Below are 20,000 nucleotides of genomic sequence, written 5' to 3'. Positions count from 1 at the left end.
TACTATCAGCTGAAATGAAAACATCAGATTACGTGTGTTTTTTATAGGACAGTTATACCATTTTTCCCAAATCGAACACTATAAAAATTCTAAAAATCCGGTAATATCAATCCACTATTCATTATCATCACCATCATCATCATTAACTTTTCCTAATTATTATATACATAATTATTTGTATAATGATTATTGATTACTAGTACTACGATCTTTGTTGGCTTCGTCCTTGTCCCGAGATAGTCGTCAACTGCCGCCATTTTGAGTCCGCGCTCATTTCGCTCTCGGGGGACTATTTCGCGCCCTCGAGCTAGGCCGGGGGGGGGGGGGTGAGGGAGAGCATCGAGGACGAAACAGAAGTCCCGCATATTCTTATATAAAATGTGTGTATGTACGTGTATATATATATATGTATATATATATGTATATACATACATACATACATGCACACACACACACACACACACACACACACACACACACACACACACACACACACACATATATATATATATATATATATATATATATATATATATATATATATATGTGTGTGTGTGTGTGTGTGTGTGTGTGTGTGTGTGTGTGTATACATATATATATATATATATATATATATATATATATATATATATATATATATATATATATATATATATATATATATATATATAAATATATTTATATATATATATATATATATATATATTCATATATATATATATTTATATAAATATATATAAACTTATTTATATACATATATATATATATATATATGTATATATATATACATATATATATATATATATACGCATATATGTATGCATTTATGTATATATATATATATATATATATGCATTCAATCATACATATATACATATGTATATATATATACATATATATATGTATATATATATATATATATATATATATATATGTGTGTGTGAGTGTGTGTGTGTGTGTGTGTGTGTGTGTGTGTGTGTGTGTGTGTGTGTGTGTGTGTGTGTGTGTGTGTGTGTGTGTGTGTGTGCGCGTAAATACCTGTATGTATATATATATACACACACACACACACACACACATATATATATATATATATATATATATATATATATATATATATATATATATGCATATATATATAAATATATATATAAATATATATAAATAAATAAATATATATATATATATGTATGTATGTATGTATATACTGTATATATAAAAAATATATATAAAATTTGTATGTGTATTTGTATATTAAATTTGTATATATGTATATATATATATATATTTATATATGTATATATATATATACATGGACACACACACCTTTTTTTTAAGTAATAATGATGAGAGAAAAAATACAAAAAACTACTCATACCTTTGAACACGAGAATTACGCATCTATTAATCCCCACACTTATTCAAATAAATCTAGTTTTCATCTAAAACAAGCAGAACACAGAACAGAAACATATACCAATTAAAAAATATACACAAATACACCTTTATACACCATTCCAAGATGACGTACAAACCAGACACAACTTTTCTTTATACACGCTACCCCTCCGTGACGTAAACAAACCAGCCGACCAATGAAATCAAAGCATATCAATGGCGTCACGACCGTCAGCCAATCAGCGAGCAGTGCGTGTGTTGACAGCAGGAGGAGGAACAACAACTCAGCCGAGTCGTCCTCACCATGATGGTCGACCCCGGCGGGATAGGCCTCTTTATAACGGCCACGCTGGTAGGGAATATTCTGTGTTTTATGGAAGAGTAACAGGCTTTTTGGAGTTATTGGCCGGATGTTGTGTTATGGCTGGTTGAGCAAGTGGATGAGTTGAGGAGGTTCATGTAGCGAGTTGATTTTTTTTTTAATTAGTTTGCAACATTGAACTGAAATTTGTTTTTATACCTTGGTGATTTCTATGATTTCTAATTTGCTATTATGTCTATTTGTCATTTATAACAGGTATTATTTGTCAATTTACATTATTATGATACTGCACTTTGTCATAAGAAATACCGGTACACTAAGTAACTGTTCTATTTTCATTTCTAATTGATGTTTCTCCCAAGCCAATGTGGGGCATTTCTGTACTTTAACTTGTCCTGGTATTACCAACAAAGTTCCCATTATATATATTCAATGTGATAGAATTTTTACTGATTATGTATTTGATGGGAAATTGCCAAGAAAGGAGGACAAGAATATATTTCACATGCAAATTTAAAGTTTGTACTGTATGGTCACTTTTCTCCCAATAAATATATATAAATAAAATGATTTAACACTTTTGATTGAGTGACAGTCCTATTGGCTTCATAGCTGTTAGCCAAAGTTTTCCATTTTTTGAACCAGTTAGTGTCTTTTTTGACAGATCACAGCAACATTAACACATCTGTTCAGTTGTGAATATAATATTTTTATTGATAATGATACCAATTTCATAAGTCTATTTATCAAAATAAATTGCAATCACAGAATACAATCAGTGTAGTAGATTATTTCATAAATGTAAGTTAAATAGTTTTACCAGATAGTATTTCTCAGTTATAATGTCAAGTCTTAGTCAAAGTCTATGCCCACATGATCAGCTATATCAAGCAGGCATAATCCTCAATGGGCAAATTCTGTCAGGCATACCCATAACATGTTTATATGACTGAGTTCCGACAACTGGCCAGACATACCTGGCAGTACTTTTGAGTGTAGTATGGCCTTTGCCTGGGGATTTCAATAACAACAGGCATGGTCATTCCAGCACAGATACAGAGTAGATGTTGATTTAAAAAAGAAAATTTATGCCTCTTAGAATATACAGTAAAGTTGATGTAATACCTATCAGTATTGTCCTTAAGATGTGTGATGGTAAGAAAAAAACAGAAACGAATACTTTTCTTTTTATGAGACTTTAATAATTTTGTAGCAAGGGATTTCTGGATGGTAATTTTGTATCAAAGTTTGCCTACAAAAATAAATCTTATATTTACAGTTGTCCATAGTGGAGGCAGTGCAGGAGCTGTCCACAGAGGAATGCTTCGCTGTCGGCCTGAACAAGGCTAACCTCCTGTGCTCTTCTTGTGATACTCTCAAGGAGTTCAACCTTGATGTACTGGAGTGAGTTCACAATTGGTTACTTTTTGTTGGTAGTCCTGTTGATGAAAGGATTGATATTAATGATACTAATATGAGGAATTTGTGTATTTTTTATTTTTTTATTATTGCTAATAATGCATGAATATAATTGAGAATGTTAAAAATTCCAATATTGTTAGTTGTTTATATTTTTCCCAATTTTCACAAAACAATGTCACCTACCAGGGCAAATTGCCGTGGGTGCTGCAATGTGGATGACGTAAATGCCACCCCGACAAAGTACCCACGGGCCATCCTCGAGGTCTGTGGATGACGACTGGGAGCATTCCCGCAGGTTCAGGGTAAGAGTCAGATGTTTGTAATATTGGATTGGATTCTGGAAGTCATTTTGTTCCTTTTCAACCCCTTTTTTATTGTTTCTTTTTCTTCATATCTTACTCGACCTCTCTTCATTTTCCTCTTTGCTCTCATTCTGTCATTTTTAAGTCAGTCTCCTCTTCCATTTTCTTCCTTCTTATCTAGTATCCTAGTCTCTCTCCACAATATTGACTTGGTTTTACAGTGTCCAAAAAATGTTGATAATACATACTATTTTAGCCTTTGTCTATAATTAACATAAGGGATCTTTATTGAGCAGGAGAGTAAGGAATTTTTTGCTTTTTATTTTCAGCATTTGTAAAGAGTGACCGACCTGCGGCTTTCCCAAATCTTACCATTAAGTAAGTATCAAAATTTTGCTTTATGGGAATGTAGTTGGTTTGTTTAGAAACTTCTAGGATGATTCAGAGAAAGAGAAATTTCTTGCATAGTTTCTGTGGATGCTATTTTTACTCATCAAAAACAAAATTTAGGTACATTTTCTCCTGTTCTCGAAATTAAAGAAGTGTTTCTTGCAGGTATGTAAGAGGGGCAGATCCCATCATTAAGTTGATGGATGAGGATGGCGATGTTATGGAAACATTGGCAATCGATAAATGGAACACCGATTCCGTGGAGGAGTTCCTTAATACCTATCTTATACTGCCAGGACAAGAGGAAGAAGCCGATGATTTTGAAGAATCTAACCTTTTATAATGAATTTGTTACGTAACCATGACCTTTAATGATTTTTATCCATTGAGAATTTAAAGAAGAAAATTTGTTATGATATTTCGTACTTAGATACCCTCGGTTTTATATATTATATAGTAATTCTATTTAGTGCATTTGTTAAAAATTTGCAAAGAAATCTTTTTTTTTTTTTCTTTTCTTTTCTTTTTTTTCCTTTTGTAGACTCCTTTTATAGATCAAGAATTGCCAGAACTTCCAGTATGTTAAGGTTAAGAAGTCTCTGAGAAATAGTTGTTGCTGTGTGGGGCTTCCGGAGTGTAGTGTCTCCTGGGACATGGATTAAGCGTGATGAAGGGGGAACCATAAACCGTAATTGGAGGGTTCTCGCGGATGGAGCTGTCTCTGTTCTGTGAGACTGCACTACAGCTGCCTTGTGCAGTAACAATAAAGTCCTTTTTGATATAAATTTGGATTTTTATTTTAACCTAATTTTCTTAAACTTTAATCTTTAACTCTTGCTTACGGTAAATTACTCCTTGCTGTAATTATACACTGATATATATAGATATTGGGTGATCATTATGGTAATTTTTTCCAAGTGCACACAGCAAGGAGAGATAATGTTATAATACTGTTAATACTTTTCAAAGGATTGCTTCTGCTTGTGAATGACTTATAACTTTTTCCCTATCTGGCCTTAAGCCAAGCCCCTCTTTCATATGAAGAAGCTGACAGGTACACACATTGTTTGTGGCACTATACACACTAAGTGTGTTTACTATTTCTAATCACATATGTATTTTATACTGTTAAAAATTGGATAAGTAAAGACCTGAAATTTGTCAGAGCATGAGCATTGTCAAGAGAATATTAATCATTACTATCAGGGATATTATATTTGCACGTCATGCCCACTATGAGCTTAGTTTGTCTTTATACAATAAGAGCTTGGACACAAAAGGGTCAATTACCTGTCCTACCTATCTCACCTGTTCAGCCTTTTTCCTTTATTTTTTTAGGAAAAAAAAATTTAGTACTGTTAATAACACTGTAATCATAATGTCGAGTAATAACAGCAGCAGCAATATTAAGAGTAAAAAATATATATATATATATCATTGGGAAACCGTTTCAGGTAAGGTCTCTTTGGCCTGCTAATTGACTCAATGGCTGAGCACTTATAGCGGATATTATATTCCTCAACAGCAGTTTAACAAAAATATATAACAGTATATATCATATAATCCACATGCAGAAGGATGATAAAAGTATTTAAAGACACCCGCAGTTAGTATTCGGTTACTCAGGTCAGTATACCAAGGAAATTTCTGATAATAATATATCTGATACATGAAAACAACATATCATTTTTGTAATTAATATATGATACCTAGTTGTTGGGTTGAGATACTTCACATCTGTTGTCTTCAAATGGCTGCTCTTCAGTGTATATTACCTTCCTTCTGGATATATATTATTAGACCTCCCTTCATGTCCAAGGGTAATCTTTCTAGTCAACTCTTCTCTCCAATAAACTGCATACTCTAAACCTATCAATTTCTTCATGGTCAGCTCCATTTCATCAGAACAGATACTGGAAGACGGTTCTTGGCCACTTGCTTATATGCCACACCTGCCTTCCGCACTCCCATCTCATCACTCCTTCAACCCCCCTAATCCCATGCCCATTGTTGTCGTGGGGGAACTTAGGAGGCAAAGACGGGCCCAATGTAGGGGATCACCCCTAACTTGGACCTCAAGCCTTGCCTCTATTAATTTTCCATGGTCTTTTCTTCTCGACCTTTCGTTTTCCCTTTTCTTCATACCCTTCTGTCCACATCCTAAAGTGTTAGAGCCATGCAGAAAGGATGAAGGGCTGGCTTTGTGTCAGTCGTGAATGGCCTTCATAATCTGTTTGCAATTCCCTTTTTAGCTTTTTCACAACCATACTAATCTACAGCACTCTACAACCTTTGGCATTTAACATATTTTGTACTAATTGTTAACTCATTTTTATCTTTTTTGCCACAATACTTTGTCATAAAGCAATATGACCTTTCCTTACCTGGGGCTTTTGCTCTATTACTATATTTTGTTTACACCACTTACACACCTTAGATGTTGACACGGCATAAAGTTTTCAATAAATAGATAAAACTTCTCCCGTCAGGTTCTGATCTGCTCCTATGTCCCCTTATGTAATGTTCCTCTTTCAGTACCACACATTCTGTTGTCCTGTCCACGCTTTACTGCAGCCCGTACCTCAGCATTCCCTTACCTATCCTCCCAACTTGTCCGTCTTCCACAGACACATACATACCCTTCACTTGATCTAACATCCCCTTGCTTATTCCTATCTTACCCCATTCACCCTTCTTCTCCACCTTTAGCCATACTTACCTTTTTTATTACCGTCCTACTGCTATACAATGGATGACATAGAGCACCTAATCATTAACTCTACCCCTTCTATACCCTTTATGATACTATGCCCTCCTGTCCTTGAGGTTTTAATGTTGAATTTTAAGAGTCAAAATTACTCTTTCATTTTTTGTCTATTGTGCAATAATGATGAGAACTTTATACAAGATTCATTACATGGCTACATCTTTCATAAATCAATGTTTTCCAGCTATCATGCTTTCTGTTCAACAGTATGACTTATGCTCCATGAATCATGTTAACACACGCAAATAGGAAAGAATAAAACCAGACCAAACAGACTTTTTCATACTTAAACTGGAAAGTGAATGAGGTTTGATAGTGAAAAACTATGTTTCAACCCATTGTATAATTTACTCTTAAAAATATTTACACTATTTACACTTGAAATCAACAGTGCAAAACTTGCTAGAATTCCATGAAATTGGAAAAGCAAGATCTAGTTGAACATTAAAAATCGTACTAATCTGTAATAAAGTCTCATAAGCGAGTATATACGTGCTAACTGCAACAAGCAACTCTTTCTGTAAGGCTAGTACTGGACTGCTGGACAGCTGATGGTGAAGAATCTCCCCCTGTTTGTTAAGCTGCTGACATTCCTCTGTAAGCCACACACATTCCTCATATTGTATTGAGCTTTTGTGGTCCTTCAGAACCTTCAATAACAATTCAGATGTCATAATACTTACATGTTTTGGCTCTTTATATAAATTCATGGTATGTGACTGAAAGAGATACGACTTGGGTTTAAGAGTACTCTCTCCGTCTCTGCTAGATATAGCAGGGCTTTGCTGCTGGTTGCTAGATAATCTCCATAATATTCTCAGAAAGGCCCAGTCTTTCCTACTGGCACTCCAAGAGGCTAAGAGTCCAAAATATTCCCTTAGAGAGAGATTTGGATGAAGTAAATTAATGGTTTCTGATGACAAATCATTAATTTCTGTGGAAACTCTTTCCAGATTCTGACTCCTGCTTTTCCTAAGAGACTCCACTATGTGACAAGCAGAATCTCTGATGGTGGAATCTTCATCTTGCAAGAGCTCAACACAGGCATAGACTAGTTGTTCACAGTAGAGAGGTTGTAATTTAGGCCCACTAAATAACAATGTTCTCAGGGCAACCCTTAAAGCATCACTTGCCGCCAACCTGTAATCTTCGGTAGAGGTTGGCGCGGCATATTTACTGACTAATGATGAGAAAGCACTTAGTATCTCTGTTCTGATCTCAGTGTTTGGCCACTGACTGCAGCTTATGCATTTGAAAAGATATGACACAACCCTGAGTGTTTGAGCTGCTACTTTAACCCCATGGTATCCCTTGAGCAAGTGCAAAACGGTCTTTAAGCTATCTTTAGATGGGGTGTGGGTTACATATCCTTGTTCTTTGATAATTGAATATAGAGTGTTTAGAACTGGACTCCACCGTACTGTGGTATGGTGTTCCAGTTTTTCCCATAAGAGCTTTTCAATATCTTTCAACCATGGGCTATTCTTATATTGTCCTATGTGTTCCTGCATATAATCGAAACAGATTTCTTCCATATCATGATCTGAAATCCAAGATATTAAACATTCTCTCATTTCATTACTCGTTACTTCTTTCATTTTCATTTTGCTGAGGAGCTGACAGTACTCTGCTGCTCCTGGGTGAGCAGTATGAATTGCCACAGATTTCCCAAAATTAACATCTGTTTTCAGCAACTGGCAAATTCTCACTGCAAGGACAGTGTTAACATAACATCTGTGTTCTGAGTTAATCAAGCTTAATAATGTTAAAGTTATCTTTTCTCTTACTGTAGAATTATTTTGGATGTCTGGGTAACTCGTCAGGATATTCGTTAATGTCAGCAGACTTCCATGAGTTTGATTATTACTTATTTTACCTTGTCTCTCCAGAAGTTCAACATGGCTGTGAACTAGTTGTAACACATCCTCTGACGGAGTAAGGGCAACAACAGCCAGAGAGGCTAATCTGCGCACAGTGTGTATGGGTGATTCTAAAAGCCGTGTTGTCTCAGTTCGGTAACACTGGAGTATGTCATTTACCTCAGCATTCTGTTGTAATCCTGTGCCTGGTGACAATCTTGCTAACAAGCTGAGCACAGGTACTAAGCTAGAGGACACCTTAATAGACATACTGTCCCCAGGCACACAGGAAATCTTACAACTGCTTCTTTTCTCCATAATCTCAGATTCTGAAGAGCTCTCCTTATTTTGGAGTGTCTCTTCTTCCAAAGCTCCTGGTTCCATGAGCATCTTCAACAGGGACTGAGCCAGAGATGGGTGCCTGGCTAGGAACTCTGGTGCTGTCAGACTGTTCAGTACAGATGAATCATCTCGTACCTTCTTCTGTCCAACCATTCTTGGCACTACAGCCCCATACAGTTGCAGAGCAGCATTCCTGTAAAAGAAGAAAAACAGGAAAGAAGACACTATAATGCGTGATGAATCTGTTAGATATATTTTTATATGAAAACAACTATCTTTTCACTATTCTTTTTTTATCATTTTAGATAAAAGAAAATATTGTTATGCTGGGATTTTGATATCCCTGGCCTCTGAACCTATGGTCCTACTACAAACCTGGCAATTTTTTTCCCTATTACTATACATACCTCAGGGCATTTTTCTGGGAATTGGCAGCCAAAAGACAAGGCAAGATTTCCTACGCCAGAAGACATGTTTCTTGTGCTAATATCAATATTTACCAAACATACTGAAAACATACTAAGACATGCTACTATGAGGTGGGCAGGTATGGGCAATGAAAGGTCAAGAAGACATGATTTCCAATATCATAACATGCAAGAATCATGTTAATAATATCAAACATATTCCAAGCTGTGAAAAGATAAGGTTTATGCACTGGGGTGGGCAGGAGTGGGTAGGTAGGTTTTGATGGGTAGTTGAAAGTCAGGTTAGGACAAGACAAAGTACAATGTGAAATGGAGCTTCCTATATCTTGTAATGAAAATGGGAGGATATAAAAGAGGGAGATAAAATGCTCTGAGTATCACTTGATCCCACACTTTTATTAAGATGGTCCTAATGGCCTTCCATGGGAATGATACCAGGCTTTCAGGATTCAAACAAAAATAATGCACCTTCTGATGATGAAGAACAAAAAAGAAAAAAGTGTTTGTTCCTATCTCTGCATCTAATTTTCTGATTATCATAATATCTTAGACACAAGAGAAGACACAAAGACCCTTACCTTAGTGCCCATGAGTGGTTGATGAAGGCCTGCAGACAGGTACTGGTAATAGCAGGGAGGTGGAGAAGCAGATGGTGTGCTAAGGGAGCATGCAACACCAGAGATTGTAGCATGTGAAGTGCCAGAACCGGAGATGCATCTACTGTGTTCTGTTCTTCATACTGTACAAATTGTAGAAGGGAAAAAAAATCTGTATAATGACATATTTCTGAAAATTATGGAATAATTGGGCATCTTTAGAGCTGATCCCATATTTGTGCCATATAGCTATACACAAACATAGCCTCTGCCTTTGCAAAACAGAACTCTGTACATGAAAACTGGATGCATTTTCTGGAGGAAATATGGAGTGGCATGCAATGGCAGACATTTTTTGATTCCTTCTCAAAAATATCTGATTAAAAAGTGATGAATCCAAACCTTTCACATAACAGTTTACCTTGTCATAATACAATGCAAAATATTACTCTTTACATGTACTGTATCAACAACACCCTAATTTGTTCCAGCTTACTCTGATTTTATTCACCTTGGCAGTAGGGTAAGTGTAAAGTAAACCCATGTTCACAAAAGAGGCAGAACTCATACATGCACTCCCTGCTGAGAGTACATCCCTCATTTCATGTTCCCTGACTGAGCAATTCCTGGGCTGCAGGTTTTAGTCACAATGAAATACACTTATCTTGTGTTCAGATGCCAGTTAGACAAGAGTATTTTGATGTTTTGTCAACCGTCCACCATGTTTATCCCACAATATGTTACATATAGTGGGTAATGGCACTTGCCTTTGTGTGGACATAGCTTTAATGCTGCTATGTTATCAAAGGGCATGGCTGTCTAAGGTCTTAAAGAAATATGAAGGCAATGAAAAGTGATTATCATTGTTTTCCACCTCCTCCACTTGATCCTACACTTTTCTCTCTCTCTACATGTGCCACAGGCAACTGACATACTTGTGGCAATGCATTATCATACATAGTGAGTAAAAGTAATGATGACAAGCATTTAAAATTATGAAATTATTCTCCTATATAAATATCTTTTTTATTTTTCTAGAATGCACACATGATTTCTGTTAACTTACTTCAGACTGACTAATACGAATTAGCCTCAAAACAGTTGTATTAATGAGATCAACATTAGTGCGAGGTGCTGCCCCACAGGCGACCTGCATCATCATTGCAATTCCTGCCGCACGACGAGTCACTGAAGTTTGAGCTCCTGATTCTATGTGATCAAGGACTTCATTCACCTGTGGATAGAAATAAAGTGGTCTTGGTTTAAAGACATTTCTGTGACAAATAGAGCAGCTGCAACATAAGTTTATCTGAACTTACAACATAAAACATACAGTATTTCTAACTAATAAACATAATATACTTCAGAAAAAAAGAAAACTTGCAAAATCCTGCATTCTCTTGTTTTGCAATCCATATATGTGTGAAATCAACCATGTCTGGAGAATAACAGTAATGGAATCTATTAAAACACACCTGTTTGTATATGAGATGGCCAAGGTTGCTGTTGCTGCTGAGGAGAACAGAACAGAGCTGACCATAAGATGCTCTGGCAGCCTCCATTGCCCCCTTGTGTCTGGTGCCTGTGAGGACCCTCACAACAACACCATGAAGCAATTTCTCCACAAGACTTTCACTGAGATGTCTTATCCAGTGTGTGACACTCATACTTGTTACAGCACAACAGGCCTGTAATGTGAGTGTAACAGTCTATTTATATCTATCCTTAAAAATGCATATCAAATAATTATTTGTACAGCAGCCCACTTGAGTATTTCAACATCATCTAGTATTTGAGTAACTGAAAATATGTTTTCCAATGATTTTTACCTTACTGATAATAAAATCTTATCTGATTCAATCAAATATTTCCCTTAAATTGCACATCTGAGCAATCTTTTAGAGAAAACTGACCTTCATGGTTTGCCAACAGCATGCCAGAATCAACTGATGGTTCCCAGAGATAGCATTATCTTCTATATCCACCTCTTCTTCCTCTTCCACTGTTATATCCACATTTTCTTGGTGCTGGAGGTGCTCTTCTCCATATGGGTTCCCTTCTACACCTTTGCTCTCACATTCCTTTATGATCATTTCGATTGATTCTCCCATCTCGGCAAAGGATGGTGCAAAAGCTGCAATAAGGAGATATCATTTTCTACATGTGACCTCTTCTGAATGAATGGAGAATGACAATTAATATCATATTTCCTAAGATGACAAAATTGTTACACAAGATTCCTCTGGCTTTCAATATGAGAAACTAAATTCAGGACCTTTTGCTTTAGATCTGATGAATCTATAATGTCACCTTTTCTCAGAGAAGCGTATGGGATGTTGAATAGTCAAGTCTGAGAGTGGCTAAGCTCAGTTAGCTATTGGTTACATGACAAATTACTCTCAATGATTGCATAATTACATGAACTGGATTAACTGCACGGAAATATGACCTGGGATTTTTGTCACATACATATGAGCCAAAAAAGACAAAGCACTATTTTGGGGATACAGAAAATATATGTGGTCCATAAATGGTTAATACACATAAAATTCATCACATAATACACATAGATCCACAGTAAAGTTAGAATAGAATGCAATAGATTAAGGATATAATAAAAATCCATTCACAAGTGTTACATATCAAAAGGCAACATACCTGATCCATTAGGAGATGCACATGCCAGTTTGGAGAGCATGTATTCAATTATATCAATTAACAAGTCTGTTAGGTTTGTCATGAATTCCAGCACCTCGCCCTTTGACATTGTTGTAGTTAATACATCTCTGCATAAGCAATAACCTAAAGCCTGTCAAAGAAATATATTTTAGAACATGATCAACATACTAAAAAATAATTAAGCATTGCTTACAGTATAGAAGAAACATAAATTAACTTAATTATCTGTGTCAGAGAAATGCAGATGCTTTGTTACGTATGATTCTGATAGAGATAACTGAAAAAATTACTTATCATTTAAAGGGGACATCTCATGCTTTTACCATTAAAGATCCATGGATTGGACCCCTTTGTGAAGCTTGTAGCAGGTTGTCCTGAGCAGCTTCAAACTGCTCTTTTACCCGATAAAAAAGGAAAGCCAACAAGCTTTGAAAATCCTTAGCCTGCAAGTATATGGGGGAAATTCAGCATTTTTCAAATGACTTTCAACCTTACTGACAATGAAAAGACAGATATAATACAAGTAAAACTGATTTGAATTAATAATCAACAACCTTCCTAAAGGATAAGTGGGATATCAACACAATATGAGCAATTGTAGCATACTTTCCACAAAACATAAAGATTAAGGAATGTACTCAATTCACCATAGAACACTTAACTTCAGCATAGTGGTGATATCATGACCCCTTGCGTGACAAGCTGACGTGACAACCTTTACAAGAGTAGCTCCACTTTCGGCAGTACTTGCTTTTGGAGAATCGCACATAGACAATCCTCTCAACAGCCACAAATGAGCATCCGAATAACACAATGAATTTTCTGAATACTCCAAAATTTTGAGTGTCCATTCAGCTTCTTCTCGTATGTCATTCATTTCATCCATACATAATGTAAGTAATATTTCTTGCGTCCAGGGTAACGTCAAGTCCACAATCTTATGAACTGCTTCAAATGTTCCAATAGCATTAATAAACCCACAAGCAGTTGCATACCTTACACTTATGGAATATTTACCCGACTTTGTACTCTCATAAAATGCTAAAAGGGTTTCTCTATATAACTGTAGAGAAAGTATTCTTCTTTGGTAATTTCCTTCAGGTGTAAGGTTGTCATGGAGAAAATGCACAAGCCATATCAAAAATTCACAGTTCACCTTCAGCACAGGCAAATTCTCAAGCAGTGCAGATCTTGAAGAAGCATTTGAATCACTAGCTTTATAACCCGACTTCTTTAGCTCAGCATGGCAAGTGTCTCTAAGTCTTATTACAAGAGCTTTGTAGCATTTGATGATACTCTGTCTGAATGGAGCCGAGTCAATATTCATATTCCATTGAAAGAACTCTCTCAACAGTTCACTTTCTCTAGAGGAAATTGGCTGAGATCCCTTCTGAGTACAGCACAGGAAAGCAAGTGCTTCCCCCCTTACCACCTCATCTATACAACATAGAGCAGATTCGACGCAGCCCATAACAGACTCTGTTTTCATTCCATTACCTCCTCCACTTGCCTCTTGCCTTTCATTTCTCTCTAATTCTACATCAGAATTATCTTCCAAATCCAAAACACCAAGACTGCGAGCCACTCTCAAGATAGCCATGCGTGCAAGCCAGCCTGAAGAGCAGTCCCGACACAAGGCTATCAGCTCTTGATATACACTGCCATACTGACGGAGAGTGGGTGGAAGCCACAGAGTGAGAATGTGTTGTTGAATCATTCTGTAAGTATAAGATTTAAATGAGATAATACAGCAGGTGATTATCTTATATACAGGTAGAGCTAGTTGATGAAATTTGCAGCCACTCTAATAATATCAGGGTAGAATTCAACCTAGTAACACTGCAGTACAACTGTGTTTAAAAATGACTAATTCTTAAACAAAATTTAATTAATTTCTTGGCAAATTTCTCATTCATATTTTGAACCAAACAATTATGAGCTAATCAACCCATAGGTGATAGGTGATGGTTTAGTTTTATTAATTTTGTTTACACATAGATGGCTTCAAATATACTTAATCACCAAGTAGTCAGTTACTAATCTTACCAATTTCACCAGTTTACCCCATTCCTTCACATTTTGAGGAAAAAAAAAAAAAAAAAAAAAAAAAAAAAGTTTTTACCACATATACACTATTGTTACATTGTAACAATGTAATACTAATAAAAATAACAGCATATCTTTCAAAATATTCTATGAAAAATGTAATCAAATGAGGTCAAGTAAACCAAGTAACTGAGTCCATTTTGGTGACTAAGCCTTTGTGGAGCTGCTGGGAGTGCATGTGTACACGCATTCCTCGTACCAAAGGGTTAAATGTGTCTCATGAGTAACAGGCTGAAATACTAAGAAAAAGAAGGCATGTGTATGTATATTTTTATCTTGCTTGGCATTTTTATATAAATATTGATGTGAAGAAACAATTGAAGTTTGATTTACATCATTTTTAAAGATACTTCATGATACTCAAAAATAAAAACATTATTTTCTGATATGACAAACACTAACAAATGGGACCTATAAACACCTCCCTATGGTTATAATGCCCATACAATATTGTGTCTAAAACTTAACTAAACGGGTAAATATTCACACATACTGTTTTCCTTTTGTTCATTCAATAGTTGGGTTTATATTTCTATTCTTGAATGCACTAAATAGTTACGAGATAACATCCTATCCCATTTCTTTTTAGCCAACAGCACTAAGACATAAATCTATTCATTCATTGTCATCAGAGAACATTTCATTTCTGAACAAGGAAAATATGCATGAAATATCAAACCAAGTCTTGGACGCAGATTACCTTTCTTGGCTGTGTAAACCATCACAAATGATATGGAGGAAATGCTGATGCCAAGCATTGACAGATAACTGACTAAGCACTATTTTGTACACATTAGTGCCAGCTGAGGCCAGATGGTTCACCTTAAGAGACTCTGTCAAACCATTTGCTAATACCGGATGCTGCTGTAGAGCCTGAAGGGAAAAAAATCCTTTGTTATCTATAAAGTATGAAAATCATGGATCATTGTTGTAACATTAATTAGCAGTATATGCCTAAGGACCTGACTCATCCATTCACATAATAAATGATGGGCTTATAAGCTAGAACATCTAATAGGAAAAAAATTAAGAATCATACCAAATTACCATATATTGAAGCCTTAAGAGATGTGATTCTAAACATCAGTCAGTTTCATTTAGGAGAAATTTGCTTTCACTCATACCGAGGATCCCTGTCACAATCAAACCTACCTCATTTGCCCCTACAAAAGAAATGGCCAAGCCTAGAGGTGGGTAAGTGCTCTTCGATGTCCATGCAGCAGAAGTGACGAGAGCATCTAGCATATTGCTGGCTAGCACTTTGGCTTGACCTGGTTGTCTGTCATCATGCAGCTCTAATAACTCTGACATACATGTGTATACAACATCGCTCACACCTGTAAAAATATCAATGATAATATACGAAGTTGAATAAGTTTTTGTCACTATGATACGGATGACAATTGAAGAATTAACAATGGATAAACAAAAGGACATCTGATAAAGTGTTTCACAGTTATTTTATCCATAATTTTCAAATAGGCAATTCTGTATACATATAGTTACTTAAAACCAGCCTAGCCTATATTCTGACAACAGTAACCTATATCTCCCCCCCCTCCAAGTGACAGTCCCTTTAGATCCAGAAGATAATGAAGATAATAAAAAATACATACAGAAAATGTTTAAGCATTCAAACACTGATCATAATCAAAATAAACCAAAATATTTAGCTTATTAACCATCACTTTCACTCACCTTTAGCTGGATTTTCCCAATTAGAATTCAAAAGATGGAATATAGTATTGCTATCATTAGCCTGGAGCATGAATATTGACCAGGACGCTGGATGCTGCTGCTTGAGGCTACATCCTGTTTTTTCTTCCTTATCACATTCTACTTCCTTTAACAAGTTACCGTACTTCCTCACACACACAAGCCACATGTGAAGCACCTGTGGATTTAGAATGTAAAGTCTATCTCCTGTTTGTACTGCATCTATTGAGACTGAAGTAAATAAGTCCCACACATACTGTAATTATACTGATTGCCTCTATGTCCCCCGCCCCCCCCTCAAATAGATTAAATTTTGTCACATTTTCCCATAAAACTAATTTTACTGTCTTTCAGTTAGACTATACAGAAAAGTAATGGAGCATTATATACACATCCAAGAGGACCGTCAGTTACTTGTGCTTCTGCTGAAAACATCAATGGTATTAATACTGTATACTGGTTGCTAAGTACATAATTTTTGATTTTTCATCATTCTCATTCATGTCTTAGTATTAACATTGTGGTACGTACCTTACCTAAACAACACCAATGTCAAAACCTACCTGAAATGCCTGAAACGTATAGCTGGCTGCAGATTTACACATCTTCATGATCACTGGATGCACTTCATAGAGAAATGGAGTGTTCATTTCACTGTCACTTCCTCTACCACTGGATGAATATAACCAAGTAGCATTTGAATTGAATAGTCCATAAAACATCAAAACAATAGGGAGAGATGGTGTTATCCCTCTACAAAATTCTTTCAATTCCTCTATTTCAATATCAGGAAGAGACCATTCACTGTCTTCAGATTTTCCTTTCAGAGTCTGTGCTTGGCTTACAACACATATCAGCTTTAAGAAATTCAATTCCACATCCCTCGTACAAAGCAGAGCTGAGGTAATGCACAATGAAGTTGATACAATCAAGCTGCAGTCAGATGGTAACTTATTGCTTACAACCGCTCTTAGAAGTGACACACAAACGGCTTTCAGCTGGTGTTGCAATGCAAGGTCCTGGACTATTTCAGTTTCCAGAGGGAGAACATACTGAACAATGCCATATACTGCCTGGGAAAAGATAGTGGGGGAAAATCAATGAAAAAATATGCATAATCAAGAAAATAACAACAATAAAATAAAAAGCTTCACATACAAATAACTTTTATTCTTTATATATAAATATATAACACAAGCAACATACAATTCTGCAAGGAGAAGCTGACATAAACTTACATTTCCAGTTAGTTATTTGAAATGTCTGGAATATAGGATCTTTATTCCCATTCACAGAACAGAACTCTCAATATAAGTACCTTTACAGCAATGTGAAATTCTGACTGTTTTCTTGAGTCTGCTACGTGTAGGGAATCAATCTTGATACAGCAAACTTTAAGGACTTCTTCTACACATGGAGACAAACCTCTCTTGAGAATGTGGTTTCCGTCTGTTAGCAAAGTTGCTAAATAAAGAAAGAAAATCAGCAATTAGATGTCATCAATGAAAACCTAAACAATAATAATCACTATTTACTACACACACACTTACATGTACACACATACACACACACACACACACACACACACACACACACACACACACACACACACACACACACACACACACACACACACACACACACACACACACACACACACACACACAATGATAGAAATGTAATTAGATATGAACCATTATAAACTCTGAGACAAATATAACAAGGAGACATATTGAGAATAAAACACTTACCAGTAACAAGTGCTTTACCAGGATCATCATTTAACAACTTTCTGAAGTTGGAACTGATCTCCTCCACCAGCAGTTCCTGATCAGAGTCCTTTAGATTCTCCAGATCCTTGAAAAAATATTACATTATGATAAAAACAAATACTGTGTACATCACACATATAAATTTATCACCAGCCTTCATCAAACAACTTGGCAGTATTTGGAAATATCAATACCAATTTTGGGTATAATTCATCCTAATTTTCTTAGATTGTAAAAATGTGTCATACATTCATTTACATATGCATTTATGTGAATACCTCAACCAAGTATGACTCAACCACACTAACCTTACTGATTCTTCTAACTATCTTCTGATTCACATCTTCACCAAAAAGTTTTGGTACTGCTTCTTGTAGAATGGTGTCCATTGCTGATATATCAATATTCTGCACTCATTTATTGCACTGTAATTCTGTTGGTAGTAACAAGTAGTTACCAAATAACACAAATCCAAAAGAAGCTGTATGAGAAGGAAAAAGCAAAACTTGAGGAAACATATGATTTGGAAAGCATCGTTTGATCTAAGAGCATCTAATTTTTGTCATACACACAGGATCAATAAGCAGTCAATAAATAAGTGTATATCATCAGTTGAATAAATTTGTTTGAAAGAGGAAATGACAGTTTTCAAAACTAGTTAGATACTGTAAGTGAGAGGAGGGAGAGTAATATATCTTCTATGACATGAATGAAATATCAGGATACAACAGAAAGACGGATATCAAAAGGCCAAGAAAGACAAATAAGCCATAAGGTTGCAGGACTGAAGGGAAGACAAGCAAAGAAGGGCTATCACATGGGAATGCAAGGAGGGGTAACTAAAACAAGGCAAAAAAAACACCTTGTATCTGTCATCTTCCCTTTCAGCAACCCCTTTCTGTTCCATCTATTGCTTTGTGCTTCATTATCTGCATTCTTAAATACCCCTCTCTTCTACATACCTTCTAGCTTGATTTCAAGACTTATATCATCTTTCGAATGAATTTGCTACATTAATCACCTTAGTGAATATATTGGCATCATATGATAAATATCTGCCATATAGTACTTACCTAAACCATCTCATATTTCTTTCTATAAATATTACATCCCCAACATTTATTTCCATATACAAGATATGAGGATGACAGTTGGCATTACACACATTAACTAAATTACACAGGATATTTATGAGCACCATAATCACATATAACCAATTCTCATGTTAACTACATACAGGATTCTATTGTGTATTAGAAGACAATACACAATAGAAAGTCTTCCTGAAAACAACTATTCTTCTCACAAGTTCTGAAATTTATCCCTTTTTGTTGTAAACTTCCATGGCTTGACTGAAGACACATCTTTAGATCCACCAAACTCAGTGGATCCTTTACCATCATGTATATTCAGATAAGGCCTTGAGGAATGTAGTCAGAGATGTGATATAATGTCCTAATATGAGTGGCAACATTCCATAAGCAGACGACACCCCATTTACTGAATACTAAAATCAAGGACAAAAAAGGAATGTAAAAGGGGCCTTTGGATCATTTGAAGAAATTCTTCTCAGATTTAGTCATGTGAATCTAGGGGGAGAATTTTTTACATGGTCCAGAGGTGTTTTCCCTAATGTTGCATAATAATAGTAATTTACTGTGGTAAACATTGTAACGTGATAGTTAAACTATTTAAGTTATAAATATCAATAACATAGAACAATATACACTCCTGTTCCGTTTGAGAGTCATATATCTAATGCTTTTTCATCCAAATAAAGTTTCAAAAAACACGGAAGTTGCTTTCTCATTCTGATTCAGCAGAGTGAATACTTATTTTAGCCTAAAATATCCAGCTTTCTTTAACTATGCAATGGAAATACACATACACTCTATCATTAG

General features: G+C 35.6%; 2 protein-coding genes across 2 annotated transcripts in view; one reads left to right on the top strand and one right to left on the bottom strand.

Moving 5' to 3' along the window:
* Positions 1 to 1,602: 1,602 nt before the first annotated feature.
* LOC113803034 (selenoprotein F) lies at positions 1,603 to 4,619 on the top strand. Its single transcript, XM_027353742.2, is given in 5 exon segments — positions 1,603 to 1,750; positions 3,000 to 3,124; positions 3,329 to 3,444; positions 3,774 to 3,822; positions 4,000 to 4,619. Coding segments are annotated over 5 exon segments (516 nt in total). The 5' UTR covers positions 1,603 to 1,702; the 3' UTR covers positions 4,178 to 4,619.
* Positions 4,620 to 6,929: 2,310 nt separating this feature from the next.
* LOC113803043 (tRNA (32-2'-O)-methyltransferase regulator THADA) overlaps positions 6,930 to 20,000 on the bottom strand; it is a 13,385-nt gene continuing 314 nt past the window's right edge. Inside the window, exons 2-16 of the mRNA XM_070128480.1 lie at positions 18,408 to 18,532; positions 18,079 to 18,184; positions 17,646 to 17,791; positions 16,891 to 17,400; positions 16,310 to 16,505; positions 15,764 to 15,948; positions 15,312 to 15,484; positions 13,161 to 14,223; positions 12,829 to 12,942; positions 12,485 to 12,635; positions 11,740 to 11,960; positions 11,302 to 11,514; positions 10,893 to 11,060; positions 9,809 to 9,969; positions 6,930 to 8,995 (exon numbers count right to left, since the gene is read on the bottom strand). Of these exons, the coding sequence (XP_069984581.1) occupies positions 6,970 to 8,995; positions 9,809 to 9,969; positions 10,893 to 11,060; positions 11,302 to 11,514; positions 11,740 to 11,960; positions 12,485 to 12,635; positions 12,829 to 12,942; positions 13,161 to 14,223; positions 15,312 to 15,484; positions 15,764 to 15,948; positions 16,310 to 16,505; positions 16,891 to 17,400; positions 17,646 to 17,791; positions 18,079 to 18,184; positions 18,408 to 18,488 (5,514 nt within the window). The 5' untranslated portion in view covers positions 18,489 to 18,532 and the 3' untranslated portion in view covers positions 6,930 to 6,969. The remainder of the gene's footprint in view (positions 8,996 to 9,808; positions 9,970 to 10,892; positions 11,061 to 11,301; positions 11,515 to 11,739; positions 11,961 to 12,484; positions 12,636 to 12,828; positions 12,943 to 13,160; positions 14,224 to 15,311; positions 15,485 to 15,763; positions 15,949 to 16,309; positions 16,506 to 16,890; positions 17,401 to 17,645; positions 17,792 to 18,078; positions 18,185 to 18,407; positions 18,533 to 20,000) is intronic.

Source organism: Penaeus vannamei, chromosome 2, assembly GCF_042767895.1.
Source record: "Penaeus vannamei isolate JL-2024 chromosome 2, ASM4276789v1, whole genome shotgun sequence".
Taxonomy (NCBI): Eukaryota; Metazoa; Arthropoda; class Malacostraca; order Decapoda; family Penaeidae; genus Penaeus; species Penaeus vannamei.
Note: the sequence above shows the minus strand (reverse complement) of the source record. Positions and strands in the feature narration are given on the sequence as shown.